Raw genomic sequence first — 16,107 nt, forward strand, 5'->3', positions numbered from 1 at the left:
GATTACTAGAATGGTCCGAAGACGAAGATAAACTAATCGACAATCAATTTGGCTTTCGTCCTGGACATTCAACTATTGATGCTATTTTTGTTTTACATGGTATAATTGTACATATTCTTCAACAAAAAACTAAACTATACTGTGCTTTCGTTGACTTTCGCAAGGCGTTCGATAAATTAAGCAGGAGAATTTTGATTTATAAATTACTTCGCAGTGGAGTCAGCAGTAAATTTGTAGCCATAATTAAATCAATTTATACGTCTGTGCGTCTCCGAGTAAGATCTGGTGGACTTCTTTCTGATGCCTTTGACAATTTGTTAGGAGTGAAACAAGGCGAACCTTTTTCTCCTTTATTATTCCTCTATTTTATTAACGATATTATTGAAGATATAACTGTTACAGATAATGAAGATGTAGTGAACCTGAACGGTCTTTTAATTTATTTGATACTTTTTGCAGACGACACTGTCTTATTTGCCAAATCTGCCAAACTTCTTCAACAGCTACTTGACAAACTATCCAAATACTGTAGAAAATGGAACATAGAAGTTAACACTGATAAAACTAAAATAGTTGTGTTTAGAAATGGATGACAACCTGTAAACAATCATTTCATGTATAATAATCAAGAACTTCAAATCGTAAATTCATACGTTTACCTTGGAATGTTGCTCCACTTTAACGGGAAATTCTTACACACGCAAAAACGACTATCACAACAAGGATCAAGAGCTCTTTCGTCACTCTTAAAATGTTTAGATAATATTTACATTTCTACAAAGCAACAATGTCTTCTTTATGACAGTATGGTTGGATCGGTACTGAACTATTCTTCCGAAATATGGGGTTTTCACCGTGCCAACGACATAGAAATTATTCATAACCGTTTTTGTAGGTTTGTTTTAAAAGTAGGTAAACGTGCTCCTATTAGTTTTCTTTGTGGCGAGCTTGGTCATCTACCTATGTATGTTTTGAGAAAACAATTAATCTTAAAATATTGGTTACGTATTGTTATGTATAAACCAGCTTTTGTATATGATGTATATAAAATTTTGTATGACGATGCAAATCATGGTAAAATTAATTGGGCATCTAATGTGCGTGATTTTTTATTTAGTTTTGGAATGAACCATATTTGGATTGATCAAAATAATATTGATATATCGTTTGATGTTATAAAGACACGCATTAAAGATCAATATCTACAAAAATGGTCAGCAGATATTTGTGACTGTGAGAAATTAAGTGTGTATAGAAGTATAAAGTTTGATTTTTGTCTTGAGAATTATTTTAGCTACATTAATAATATTAACATTCTTACAAAACTACGAAGTGGTACATTGAAACTTAATGTTGAAGTTGGTCGCTTCTCTGATATACCAAGAGAAATGCGTCTTTGTGTATGTTGTAACATGCAATGTGTTGAGAATGAATTCCATTTTGTATTGGTATGTCCAGCATATAGGGCAATTAGAATATTGTTTTTGCCACGCTATTATTGTTCATGGCCTACTATTTTTAAACTATCTTGTTTGTTGAAAGCTAATTCTAGATCTTTAACAATTAAGCTCTGTAACTATTTGAAGAGTGCATGGAAAGTTAGATCTGATATCATTGGTTAGCTACAACATGTATGTTATTATTGTATTGTTCTCTGTTACCAGTCTTTTGTCACATTATGTATATATTATGTATTGCCATAGCATGTTCTATATGCTTTTGCAAATAAAATATTCATTCATTCAATTGCTTATTATTTGTAATAATCATTAAATTATAGAAGGTATAAATACCTGGATGCTTCATACCTTGATTCATCATGTCTTATATTCTGAATCTTAGTCTTCTAATTGAGACGAGAACCCGACATGTGCTAAGCTGATCCGGGGTCCACAGTCATGGGTTTCCGATCGGGTGCTTAGTATAGCAGGTTGTACCTCCTGTTAGGCAAAAGAGAGGAGTTCGAGAGCCTTAGGTTCACAACTTCTATTGATGAAAACCTTAATACTTTGTTAAAATTTTATGAAAATTAAACGAGCCAAATTAATTTTAGGGAAGGTGTCTGGTATCACCTTAAATTAAAGATCTAGGCCTATTGTGTAATGCAATATTTTTATTAACAGAAGTTATAATAGAACAGTAAAATCCTCTTCGATTTTTTCCTTTGAACAGAAAGTGGGTCAAGTTAAGTCATATGACATATATTATTATGTAGTTTACTTTATACTCTGTCCGAGATGAACCCAACAAGACAGATATTATACTTGATATACATTACACAACTAAAATCGCAGAAGAGGTTAAATCGAGTTTAATTCGTTTATAAAATTCAAGGATCAAGACTGCAATCGTCCGATAACAAGGTTCCTAAAATTAAGTTTGGGGCTATGTGATTCTTTTTTTTTTTTAATATTGCTGTAAATAATTTTATATTTCACAACCTCTATACCGAATATTGTACCATATACCATATAGCAGAATCATCTCGAATGCACGTTTAAAACCTTTTTTTGTAAATTTGGGTGAAATGATAAAAGTTGTTGTCTGTAGAATGCTGTTATAATTTAAAGTCAGTTAATTATGAAGATAAGGATCATATATAGTGGACAGACAGTTTTTCAATGATAATTTCATAATATTTAAAGTTCACGGTAAACAAACCCGTGTCTCTGAATATTTGAATTTAGGTTATTAAACGATAGGAGGTATTATATTACTTCGGGTATCATGTATCTATTTTACTATGAAAGAAACTTCGAATAGAGAGAAAATGTCATTATGACACGGGTCTACCGTAAAGTCCTTTGAGCATTCACCTTTTTACATTCATACAAAGTCCAGTGTGTAAGTCACAAATAAATGAATATTATAGTATAAACCAAATCAATCAAGATTGCCGTTATGTGCCAATACCAATTGTATAACTATTAAACTGCTTGTGTAACATTGAAAGACCACTGGTAGACTTCTTTCGGACAGCCCTTTTCAATCCTTGGAAATTAGTCATTTAAAGTTCTATCAGTTAAAAGTTTTTGGTCCTAAAAAAACCTTGATGATGGAACTTGTGAATGACTTTTTTACATAATAATAATCAAAGACTTTTGTCCAGTTTTCCAGTAAAAAAAACAAATGATCTCCTATTTCATATTTATCCAAAAAATGCATTCTTATAGAGTTCTGTTTTTTTCTTTAATTGGTAAAATTCATCAATGGTATTTTGATAATTTGTATGATTTCAGTATTCATATACAGATCATCTGGTTGTCAAAAACAAATATGAAAATTCCAGACATGTTCAGGAAGATCAGTGGCCGCTAAGTGAAATTACTTGATTGAAGCAAAAACTCGCAAGTAAATCCCAAAAATGAAACTGTCCAAAAACTTCCCTCTAGAAAGTGTTGTCAACCACAATTTAAACGTCGCGTAGAAATTTTGTGAACGAAGACACAATAAAATTTACAAGTTTATGGTTTACTTGACATAGTACGGTATAGATGTGTAATAAACAGTCATAGGTTGAAAGCTGGTAAATTGAAATATGACCAGCTACAAAGTTGACAGGATGGGAGGTGGAAGCTTTGATAATCTTTCTAAAAATAGAACCAAGTTAGCAGTAGGAATAGTCGCCGTCATTATTTTTGCATTGCTTATAACTATTATTGTTTTAGCAACAAATGATTCAGACACTGTGAGTCCAGATCGAGGATCATCCGGCGGGTTACACACACCTGACTGTGTTACTAACCCCGGATCGGCCACGCCCAATTTGGATATAGCAAACTGTGTTCTTGATAGTTATCCTCTGATAGATGGGTAAGTTATTGCTTTAATACAATTATATCAGCTGTTGGTTTTTTTTACATACATGTTTTGATGACATTTCGCAAACTGAGGACAAATCTACTATCCGCCGGAGAAGAGGGAATTGGCTGACAATCATCGGCATAGAAAATGGTTGTAAATAATGATTAGCATTACAATAAAAAAAAAGGTGAGATTCATTGGAATTTTACAAGAAAAAAAGAAGGACACAATGAATGTCACAAAAGGCCAAATAAGTATATAATTCACATAACTTGAAAAGAGAAAAATCTGTGACAATTTTTTTCTTTTAAATCATATTTTTTCAATGCCTGGAGGTAGAGCTGGACTCTTTCTAAGCATTATTGGTTTACGTAGTTTGCGTGGTTGTTTTGTTTTTGGTTTTGTTGGTTAATTTAACACGAGCAGACGCCCATCAGGACGTTCTTTAATCTACATGCATTTGCCGCTTTCAATTTGTAAATACGTACCAAAGGAAATCATCAAATTCAAAATAAAGATATGATTTGAAATTCAAGAACAGCAAATTTAAACAGTTCAAATTGGTAATGGAATCTAGGAAACAAGTAAAATAAAATTTATCCTTTTTAGTCAGATTAGCGACGATTTTGTACATAATTGAAAATTTAAAAAAAATACTGAAACATATCCTGGATCATGTTGTAAACATAAATGTGTACTCTACTTGTTTTACGGTTATAGGGTGTAAATTTATTTGTTGTTGTTCACATCCAAATGAATAATGACACTGTGATGTCGTTTGTATGATAATAAGATGACTTCAAAATTATACGCATATATTTACATACTAAATAGATGATAATCATGTGACAGTTACGGTAAATGAGGCTTGAAAAAAGGGGGATGGGACATTCTATTAAATTTCAACTATAGGATTGATATTAAATTATAAAAAAAAAAAATACATATGTAATACGAATAAACAAAACAAACAAGTTGCTTTTTTAGAAAAAGAGTCAATACGTGAACCTTAGAACTTTTTTTTTATGCAAATCTTATTTCAACTGAATTGTAAATTATACCTCAGTGTTTTCATTATCATCTGTGTACGGGGCGCCGAATGGGACTCTTGAGGTTTTGTACTCAAAATTCAATTTTGTACGGACAAAAGTGACTTTTGTTCAACAAAAATAAGTTCAGTTTAACAAAATTTGTATCATACTACAAATTTAAAATTTTGTCATACAAAATTATCTATCAGCGGACAAAAGTCACTTTTGTCATGACAAAATTCATTTTTGTTACACAGACTTGAATTTTGTTACCTAATTTGAAAATTGGGCGACAAAAGTCAATTTTGTATTCAAATTAGTTTAGTTTGGTTTCTGTGAACTAATTTGCATACAAAATCGACTTTTGTTACACAAAATTGACAAAAATGAATTTTGTCTCAACAAAATTGACAAAATTGACAAAATTGAATTTTGTCTCAACAAAATTGACAAAATTGACTTTTGTCTCAACAAAATTGACAAAATTGACTTTTGTCTCAACAAAATTGACAAAATTGAATTTTGTCTCAACAAAATTGATTTTTGTCTCACGAAAGTCAATTTTGTCACATAAAAGTCAATTTTGTTGTTACAAAATTGAATTTTGTCGTCACAAAAATGAATTTTGTCGTCACAAAATTGACTTTTGTCTCAACAAAATTGACAAAATTGACTTTTGTCTCAACAAAATTAACAAAATTGACTTTTGTCTCAACAAAATTGACTTTTGTCTCAACAAAATTGATTTTTGTCTCAACAAAATTGGCAGAATTGACTTTTGCCTCAACAAAATTAACAAAATTGACTTTTGTCTCAACAAAATTGACAAAATTGAATTTTGTCTCACAAAAGTCAATTTTGTCTCACAAAAGTCAATTTTGTCTCACAAAAGTTAATTTTGTCTCACAAAAGTCAATTTTGTCTCACAAAATTGAATCTTACCTCACACAATTGACTTTTGTGATTTAATTTCCATATCAGGTAACAAAAGTCAATTTTGTATGCAAATATGTTTATATTTGCATACCTTTTAGACAAAATTGACTTTTGTCATGACAAATATGAATTTTGTCTACAAAAATGAATTTTGTCATGACAAAAATGAATTTTGTCTACACAAATGAATTTTGTCATCACAAAATTGAAGTTCTCACAAAACAAGTCTGTAGCACATAGTTTTGTAAGACAAAAATGATTTTGTTATGACAGAATTGAATTTTGTACAAAACCACAAGAGTCCCATTCGGCGCCCCGTACTGTGTGGAGGATAATATTTTCTTTTTAATGTAAATCAGGACAATTTGGGTATGTTGAGAGTGGACTGGTGTTAAATATAAAGTGAGGAGATAATTAATGTTTTTATTTCGATATTAATTTTTACCAACGTAAAAGGTCAAAATACTACCAATGGATGACACTTCTAGGGTTCTTATTGGTATAGGTAATATTTCACCTAAGTCCAACAGCCATTTTACTTTACTTTTCTGTGAAAAAAAACCATATTAGATAGATATAGGAAGATGTGGTATGAGTGCCAATGAGACAACTCTCCATTCAAGTAACAATTTATCAAAGTCAACCATGATAGGTCAAGGTACGGCATTTAACACAGAGTCTTTGCTCACACCGAACAGCAAGCTATAAAGGGCCCCCAAAAATACTAGTATAAAACCATTCTAATGGGGAAACTAACGGTCTATATTAAAAACGAGAAACGAGAAACACGTATGAACTACATAAACAGACGACAACTATTGTACATCAGATTTCTGACTAAGGACAGGTGCAAACATTTGTAGCGGGATTAAACGGTAAAGTACGATTATTTTGCTTCATAGAATATGGAATGTTTATTCCTACCAATAAGACAAAAGCAACTTACTTATCATTTTTTTGTGCATGCCGTTAAACCCTGTTCCACATAAGAAATGGCCATTGGGTTTGGATCCAGCAAATACATTTAATTTGCTGCTTATACATGTATACTTAATATACCTGTCCGAAATCAGGAGCCTGTTTTTTTGTTTGCTTATTATCGTTGTTTGGCATAAAAAATTGCCATTAATTTGACGCATATATGTGTATAGTGGTGAAAATATACCACCTATGGACGCTCTTATAACTTGTTTGTATAACTGTCCATTAAACCCAAATTCATTGTTCCTTAGAAATAATTTCACAAATGCAGTTAAACCTTTTTTTGTTGGGAATCTTTAAAGGATATTCTTGTGCATCAATTAATTCTACTGCATTGATAACCGTTTCTTTTAAATTAACCATGATCATATTTGTGTACATTTACGTTACATCATAGGCAATAAGAAAGCATTCCCTTTTTATCTTGTGTGTAACTCTATTTTATTAATGAAATCCGTTGTATCTAGAATTCAATTCTAAAGTTATGCCTCTTCAATAATGGTTTTATATTAGGTCAAATAATTTCTCAATCTCAATCCATCTCGTGGGAAAGTAACACCTATTGAATCAAATCAAATAAAATCATTTTATTGGTGTAAAATCAAAATATTGGATTGTTACCAAGACAAACATGACAATCATTACAAACATATAATATCTAAATTTAAACAACATTCATATTCTTATAAGACTATATATTTAAATGTTTTGGAGGAGGTGATACCTTTGCAAATTTGAAAGTACAAGTACAAACATTCATATTAATGCAATTGTTATAAAATATATCATTACAAATACTATAAGAAAATATAAAATAGTCATAATTTATTTTACATCCACTAGTTTTTCTTATCAACTAGGCTGTTTCTTAATACATACAAGTCATTAACTCCCTTGACAATAATTTTAGTTACGTCATACTCATTAAAAGTAAACATAAATACAAATTTTTCCTCATCAGACATTTTTGTGAAATCTGGAACTATATTCTCTACTTCTTGAAAAAGATTTTGCCTACATTTTTCTAAAATTTGACATTTTAAAGTAAAATGATATTCATCTTCTACATCCTTTTTACAGAGAGGACATAATCTTTTTTCCAACGGTAATTTACGGTGTCTACCCTGTTCAATATTTAGATAACTATTACTCATTCTTATTTTTATAAAATTTGATATCATGTATCTATCTAAATCTATTAATAAAAAAAAATTTCTAATTTGTTTTCTTTTTTTAATTTTCTGTATGTTCTTAATTTATTGATGATCGGTCGTAAGGAACATTAAAATTTTAATGTACATTGTATCATACTAGTTGACCAGTTCGCAATGCCTCATTAATTATTTCTAAATGACTTATATGAATGTTTGGAAGACTGAGGTACATGTGTCCATGTTTTGAATCATTATTATTCTTTAAAAAGTATACGTATGGATAACTATTTCGTTTTTTTCTATATAGATTTTCAACTATATATTTTATTATCATATATATAGCATATAAGTGAGTAAGCAATCAGTGTAAAGTTCTTTATTGCCATGTTTTAAATATATTGAATACCCCGTATGGAGGTGCTCTTAATTGCAGGATGCTAATACAGATAAGAAGAAAAAAATGTTTCGAATGAACAAAAAGAAAGTTTCCGAATATTCCTCCATAGACCATATTTCTAACTAATAAATATGCGTGAACCCTCAGGGGTTCACGCAATAAGTACCATTGACAAAAAAATGTAATCCAATCTTTTATGAAGCCACAAAAGAAGAATGTGGTGTTTCAGTTTATTACAAAGAATTACTGCACATGCTCCTGAACAAATACATGCAGGCAAAGGAATAGCACTCTTTTTTGTGTTTAAAGTTACAAACTCTCACCTCACTGCGTTTCCTATTGAGTACAATTTTAAGAATTTAAATCGATTTGTCCAAAATTCATTGAATTGAGAATACATTTATCAAGGATTTTCAGTTATGTATTCTTTACAAATTCTTTCCTTTAAGTTTTAGAATCATTTGATTTTCGCGCACAGTATGTCGGTTATTTTCTATATGCCGAATGATATGAATCTAGTGAATTGAGATGTACAATTATAACATCTGCATTAAATAATTCTTTCTGAAGGAGCATCCTTTTAATTGTTAAAACTGCAAGGGGACATCTTTCTACGGTGAACATATTTTGAGAAAGACAGAAAAGATGTGCTCATGGTTCAATTCGACTATTGTTTTAACCAGTTTGAGAATCCTATGCTATATATGCGATGATTGTGTGGTTTTGAACCAAGACCTTGCAAATTTCAGTAAAAAAGTAAATAAGGCCTTGTCAATTTATGTTTTATATAGTAAACATAGAATACATTTTAGTGTAGTATTGACAATGAAAGAATTATACGGGTCATTTAAAAGCAAAATTACAAAAATACTGAATTGGGGAAAATTCTAAACGAAAAATCCCTAATCAAATGTCAAAATCAAAAGCTCAAACACATCAAACAAATGGATAACAACTGTCATATTCCTGACTTGGTACAGGCATTTTCTTATGAAGAAAATGATGCATTAACCCAGGTTTTATAGCTAGCTAAACCTCTCACTAATGTATATCCCGTTTTCTAAAATATTTGATTTAATCTGATAAATTACAATTTATCACTAGTATCACTTCAACACTAACTATGTGTTTTGGTCCGTTTCTGTTAGTAAAAGATTTTTGTATATCAGTGTAAACATTATTTGATCAATAAAACCTCATGAATTCTACTTAACTCACAATTTATTCAAGGTACAATGTATATTATTCACATCCATGCATACAAATTGACGATGTTAAAGGGTTATTATATTTGAATATCCTTCAATCTCATTTAAAGTATCTAATTGACTTATGTATCCAACTATTTTGAAAAATGCTTCTTGCGTATCTCTACTTTGGTTTTATATTTGTAATAGTTACGTTAACTGAATAAAGATTTCCCCCCAATTTCACCGAATAAAGACTAATGTGCTTCTTTAAAATAAGAAGCATTATTCGTAAACAAGTAAAAATAAAAGGATACCGTAACTTGATTAAGTCGTGGACTGACTGGAGTAGAAAGTAGGATACTCATTGATATAACGTCCGTTGGCTGGAAAAGGACAAACTAATTTACAGTATAAACAGATCTTTAGATGCAGTTTTTAAATCCAACCTCATTTAATTAGAAATTAAACAGAAAGTTGATAAGAACATCAGAAAACAGTAAAAAGTTTTACAGGTTATCTTGGTGTAGTCAGGGGTGTACAGAATTTTACACCGTTGTTGAAAATTCATACACCCTGAGGCGCACCCGAATGGGTGTATGAATTTTCAACAACGGTGTAAAATTCCGTACACCCCTGATTACACCAAGATAACGAATTTATTTCTTATGAACAATACCTTTACTCATTTTGAAACCAGGACGTAATTTAGAATTCAATATGAACAATATATAATTTGAATTAACAAACTATTTTCAAAATTAATAATTGATAGTCATATCTATTATGAAAATACCAATAAAGTATAGTCATTTATAATTTAATATATATGAATTATTATTTTTACCTGAGATTACCTGTAAAATGAATGCGCGCAAATGTAATCAATAGCTGCGCGCAAACGTAAAATATTTTAATCCCCAAATGCGCGCAAACGTAGTGCGCCCCGTAAAATTGTAAAAATGGTAATGAAAAATTTCCAGCGTAATATTATTTCAATGTCCATGTTGCTGCACATTGTCAAACACTTTTTTACTTTATTTTTGGAAAAATTCAGAAAAATTTTTGTGTTCTTTTGAGTTTACAAAAAAAAAAAAAAATATTTTTTAAATTTCATTTTTTTTTTTAGCATTTTCTTCTTATTATTTTTTTTCTAATTCTTTTTTTCTTTATTTTGTGAAAATTTTATTTTTTAATCTTTTTTTTGGCAAAATTTCATTTTTTTAAAATTTTGGCAAAATTGTATTTATCCCCGGGTGAACAAGGGTGGGGTGTTATTTACACCGGGGTAGTCAACCAATCAGATTGAAGTATTTTTGCTGCATAAGAAATAATAGTATTTATCAGTCAGTGAAAATAAGTCGATAGACGTAAAGATATGTGATGAATTAATCTAGGAGTCCAAATCCTAAAATATCCATATATATAAGTAAACCAAAAGATCAGAAAGATTTAGACATTTATCTTTAAGTCCCAAAAAAAGTCATAAGATATTTTTACATGGCAGATTACTTCCGGCATAGTCTGTTAAAAATGATATACACATGTAGTTTGAAAGTACATTAAACATGTCCAAATCTAAAACTGTTTTCAGATAGTTCTTTTAATTCCTCTAGATATAATTGAATTATATTTAATTTTCCTTTAAAAGTATTTGTGAAGAAGGTTAACATGCCTTATTGTGTGTTTCTCTTTTTTGGTAAGTACTAGTACATAAATACTGATGATGTTTTACTAGTGTTGTATCATAAACTGGCAAATTAAAAATACCTACTAAAAGCTTCCATTAAGACAAATTTTGAATAAATTTTATTGCAAATTTGAATATAATGTTCGGTGAGTTTAGAGTTGTTTGTATTGTTGTGAAATTGATATCCTTGAAATTTGTGTTAACTGATAGAATCCATTCTCAATTTTATCAAAACTTACAGATGAAAATTTTTAAATATTCTTTTGTTAATTACACCTAATGTAAGAATCCTGGGTTTTGATTGGTTGATAGCCAGTGTATTTTTCACCAATTTACTGTTATCAAATGAATATCGTTCATTTTTTAACGCCGCCGGGGTATATGCAAAAAGGATACGCCTTTTTTACCCTTTCTGCCGTGGTATTTGCCAAAAAATACTCTATCCGAATGGATGATCATCAATGCGTTTTTGAAAGTTAACATTCGGTGTAATTAAACAGATATAGCATGTTCTTCAGGGGTATTTGCGAAAAATACCAGTCTTGAAAATGAATTTCCCTCGCATTACGGCTCGCGAACTTAAAAGTTCTCTCGACTGGTATTTTTCGCAAATACCCCTCCTTAACATGATATATCTATTTAAAATACCCCGGATCAAATGTATATACAGGTGTATTTTTGTGTATCGTGAATAACTGAGGTCTAATCCAGTCCTAACATATGCATTATTAGATTTTGTCAATTTTTACATAAAAAGGGGGAGGGTTCCAACCCCCGGAACCCCAACCCCTGGATCCGCCACTGTAGACACTGGTTTTCAGTTTAACTGTATCATATCTTATATAGCTGCCACTGAATAACAGTGTTTATTTCATAATGATCATGTTTATGTTTTATCAGACACAACGATTTGGCTTGGCAGTTTTATAAAAATGAAAACAACTCTGTTTACAACATCGACCTGAAGGACAATTTGAAGGAAATATGGAAAGGAAAAGTCACACACACAGACATTCCAAGAATAAGAAAAGGAAAACTCTCAGCACAGGTTGGATTTCGTTACCTAAATAGCTGCTATTATAGCTAACTTGTAACATTATAGTTGTATAGTTAATATAATTCAGTCTTGATATTCCTACGATTACTTCATTAACTTTTAAGTAGGAGGATCGATTCTGGAAGAGACCAAATTATTTGGGTTGTATAGTTGTCTTAGACACCATTTGCTAGTATGGTCTTTAGGAATGAAGGGGACGATAAATGGTTGACCCGTGTTAAGAGAGAGGCATATCTTTTGCACGTTAAAGACACCCTTGTAGATTTCGAAAACGAGCAGGCTAATGCCGCTACAATGCAGCACTCGCACCAACAAAGTGGAAAGGGATTAATATCAGTTGCAAAACTTGTTTCCCAATCCACTAAAGATAAATATGTTTAAACTTAATATAAATATATATATTTTTTTATTTAACAAGTGTGGACACAGATGAGTGTGGATAGTATGTATGGATGTTTGACAGTGTCTTATGACAAAATGAGTTCTATGTTTTTTCTATATGGTGTTATTAACTATGTTGCACGATGACAACCAATCTGAGCATTATGAGTGTTATTTATTAAATTTTTTATGCCCCCACCTACAATAGTAGATAGGCATTATGTTTTCTGGTCTGTGGGTCCGTTCGTTCGTTTGTCCCGCTTTAGGTTAAAGTTTTTGGTCAAGGTAGTTTTTGATGAAGCTGAAGTCCAATCAACTCGAAACTTAGTACACATGTTCATTATGATATGATCTTTCTAATTTTAAAGCCAAATTAGACTTTTGACCCTAATTTCACGGTCCATTGAACATAGAAAATGGAAGTGGGAGTTTCAGGTTAAAGTTTTTGGTCAAAGTAGTTTTTGATGAAGCTGAATTCCAATCAACTTGAAACTTACTACACTTGTTGCATATGATATGATCTTTCTAATTTCAAAACTCATAACTGCTCCAAAACTAATCTGATAGAATTTCAAGCATTTTAAGCCAATATTATCAACATCTACTAATGAGTCTTAATATGTCTACATATCTAAAAAGTCATAGTATTCAAAAGGTAATGCAAAATTATTCCTTTTCATTTTTTTTGTTATATGGATACACATTTGAGTGATACATGTACCAATACAATATATGTTGTGGTATGAAAGTGCAGTAATTAGCATTTACTGTAACTATGTTAATTCACACAAATTGAAAAATAAACAAATGAATGGACCAGATGCTCCGCAGAGCCCAGCTTTATACGACTGCAGAGGTCGAAGCCTGAACAGTTGGGGCTAGTATTGACACAACATTCAAGCTGGAAACAGCTCTGAGTTTGAATTGTGATTAAATAGATGACACAGCTTAGGTTTCTGACACAGAATGAATGTGGTCTAATGAACTTAAATATTTGTTTTGCTTTTGTGTTAGGAGCAATTCACTATGCTGCTGAATATTAATCCTTTCAAACAAAAATATCTAAAGAAATTTTCTTTTTAATTTCTGAAATGAGAAACATTTAGAGGAGACAAACTTCAGTTAAGAGATCAGAAACTAAAAAAATGTATAATTTTTCCATTTGTAAAAGGGCATACCCTAGAAAGTGCTTGCAATCACTGAATGGTTATTAATGACTGCTTTAATTTATCAGTTGGTAATAAAGTGAATATTGCATTGTATATTGTATAATTGATTTAAGTTGACTGAACAAAGAAAGATAACTCCAATTTTCAAAGAAGATTTCATAAAGCATTGGTATTAGGTAATTCAAGAACCATTCTGGACAAACTCCAATTAAGGGTCTTGAATTTACAAAAATGTTTGTTTTTGGTCCGTAATTATTAGACTGTTTGTCCCATAACCCACACAATATATCCGAACCTTCTACTTATGGTATTAAACATTGTGGTACAATTTCAGAACAATTGAAATACTTATACACAACTTTTTAAACCGACACTAGATTAAAGCTTGTTTTGGGCACCTTTGTACCCCTTATTCCTAAACCTTAGGGACCATAACCCCCAAAATCAATCCCAAGCTTCCTTTTGTGGTTATAAACGTTGTGTTATAATTTTGTTGATTTCTGTTGACTTATAATAAAGTTATTATCCAGAAACCATCTTTCGGACAGGATACCAATTTACGACCCCAAATTTTTTGTGGTTGTATAAAAATGTTGAACATGTGCAATGAAGTATAGTTTTAGAAATCGATTAGGGAGCTACCATTTGATTTTTATGGGGGGGGGGGGGGGGGGGGGGGGGGGGGCTAGGATGAAAAATTTTGTCCTGCCTTTTTTTTTAGTTGTAATCTCTGTCCTGCCTTTTTATTTTTCAGTCTATTCGGTCCTGCCTCTTTTTTTCTTAGCTTATCCTGACTTTTTTACAACAATTGTCATCCTGCCTTTTTTTTTTTTTGCCAAGTTACTCATCCTGCCTTTTTTTTTTACTCAAAATCCTGTCCTGCCTTTTTTTTCAAATTTCATCCTAGCTCCCCCCATAAAAATCAAATGGTAGCTCCCTTAGACTGGATAGGCCTTATAATTTTTTTCCCTCCTAATTGAAGGACCGTTTACACTCAGGGCCGAGTCATCAGCAGGCAATACAGATGTATTAAAACAACCTAGCATCATATTGCTAGTAGTGGGAGTAGCATTGTCCGGTAAATTTGTTCCCACTTTTTTTTATAAAATGTATGGTTCAAATCAAAATAGAATGCTTTTATCTCCTGAATACTTACATTGTACATAGAGATGATACTACTTTGACAAATCCTTGTCCATTAGAGTTGTCTGTCAAATCTTAATTTCACAAAGAATGAATTGCATAACAATGAACTGAGCTCAAAGCAAAGTACTTTAATAATACACTTAGACAAAGAGCTAAATCCAGTGATATACTTTGTACTACAGGTCCTTCATGACCATCCATCCACCCAAACCATATCTCAATAACATTCCATACTACATGATTGGATTCAGAAGTCCTGAAAAAGACATGACTTTTTTTATCTTGTTTTAAGTATATATGCACAGGTTAAACCTTTATTGTGGATATAATCATTCAGTATCTAGCAACTATCAATTTGCTTCATGCACATATTGATATAGGTTGATTGCTCCTCTGTTGGAAATTAGAACACACCTCCATCTAATTTTAGTCAACTGACGAAGAAAAATTCAAAACTATATAAAATGTTATCTAAGACTTGTCAGTGTCTATTTCCTTTGCCACTGAATAAGATTCCATATTTACAACCAATGAAAATCAAATATCCCTCTAATAGACTTAGCATTGAAATCGTTTTCTAAAATGGTAGTTATGTGGAACCTAGAACTAAAAAAATTGAAACAATATATCTTAAATATTTCAAATGCATGTACATTTAATAATTCTCCAAAATCCACTTTATTTTTCCTTTTTTGGTTTTCTGTTGGAGACTGTATATTGACCTCTATGTAGCCTTTTCAACTTATAAAAGGGGGGATACATTTCCATAGAATTAAACTTTTCTGAAAGAATTGATTCCATTTATTTTCAATAAACAATAAATATTGAAGTCTATAACAGGCATCTAGGAACAGGCTCAACATTATTTCTAAACATGTATTAATATATACCAAAATGTGGACAAACCTACATTAAATATTCTACTTCAACGACTTTAATTAGTGGAGTAGATCAAATTAAAAAGTCACAATGGTTAAAAACTCCAATGGCAGTCTTTCCTGCTAAAATCTTGATGTGTAGAATGTGATATACCATTTTTGGGTCTATATACTGTCCTTTAAATTTAGGTCATTTTGACACGGCAAAATATGAAAAAAAATGTAAACTATGGTCTGGAAAGCACACAGTTTGTGATATTTTAAGGTATCTTTACTAAGAAAACCTGCAAATCTCA

General features: G+C 31.0%; 1 protein-coding gene across 1 annotated transcript in view; it reads left to right on the forward strand.

The window, feature by feature from the left end:
* Positions 1 to 3,495: 3,495 nt before the first annotated feature.
* The window catches only part of LOC143064872 (dipeptidase 1-like), a 42,561-nt gene continuing 29,949 nt past the window's right edge, over positions 3,496 to 16,107 (forward strand). Inside the window, exons 1-2 of the mRNA XM_076238046.1 lie at positions 3,496 to 3,813; positions 12,081 to 12,228. Coding sequence (XP_076094161.1) covers positions 3,539 to 3,813; positions 12,081 to 12,228 — 423 coding nt within the window. The 5' untranslated portion in view covers positions 3,496 to 3,538. The remainder of the gene's footprint in view (positions 3,814 to 12,080; positions 12,229 to 16,107) is intronic.

This window comes from Mytilus galloprovincialis, chromosome 2 (assembly GCF_965363235.1).
Source record: "Mytilus galloprovincialis chromosome 2, xbMytGall1.hap1.1, whole genome shotgun sequence".
Taxonomy (NCBI): domain Eukaryota; kingdom Metazoa; phylum Mollusca; class Bivalvia; order Mytilida; family Mytilidae; genus Mytilus; species Mytilus galloprovincialis.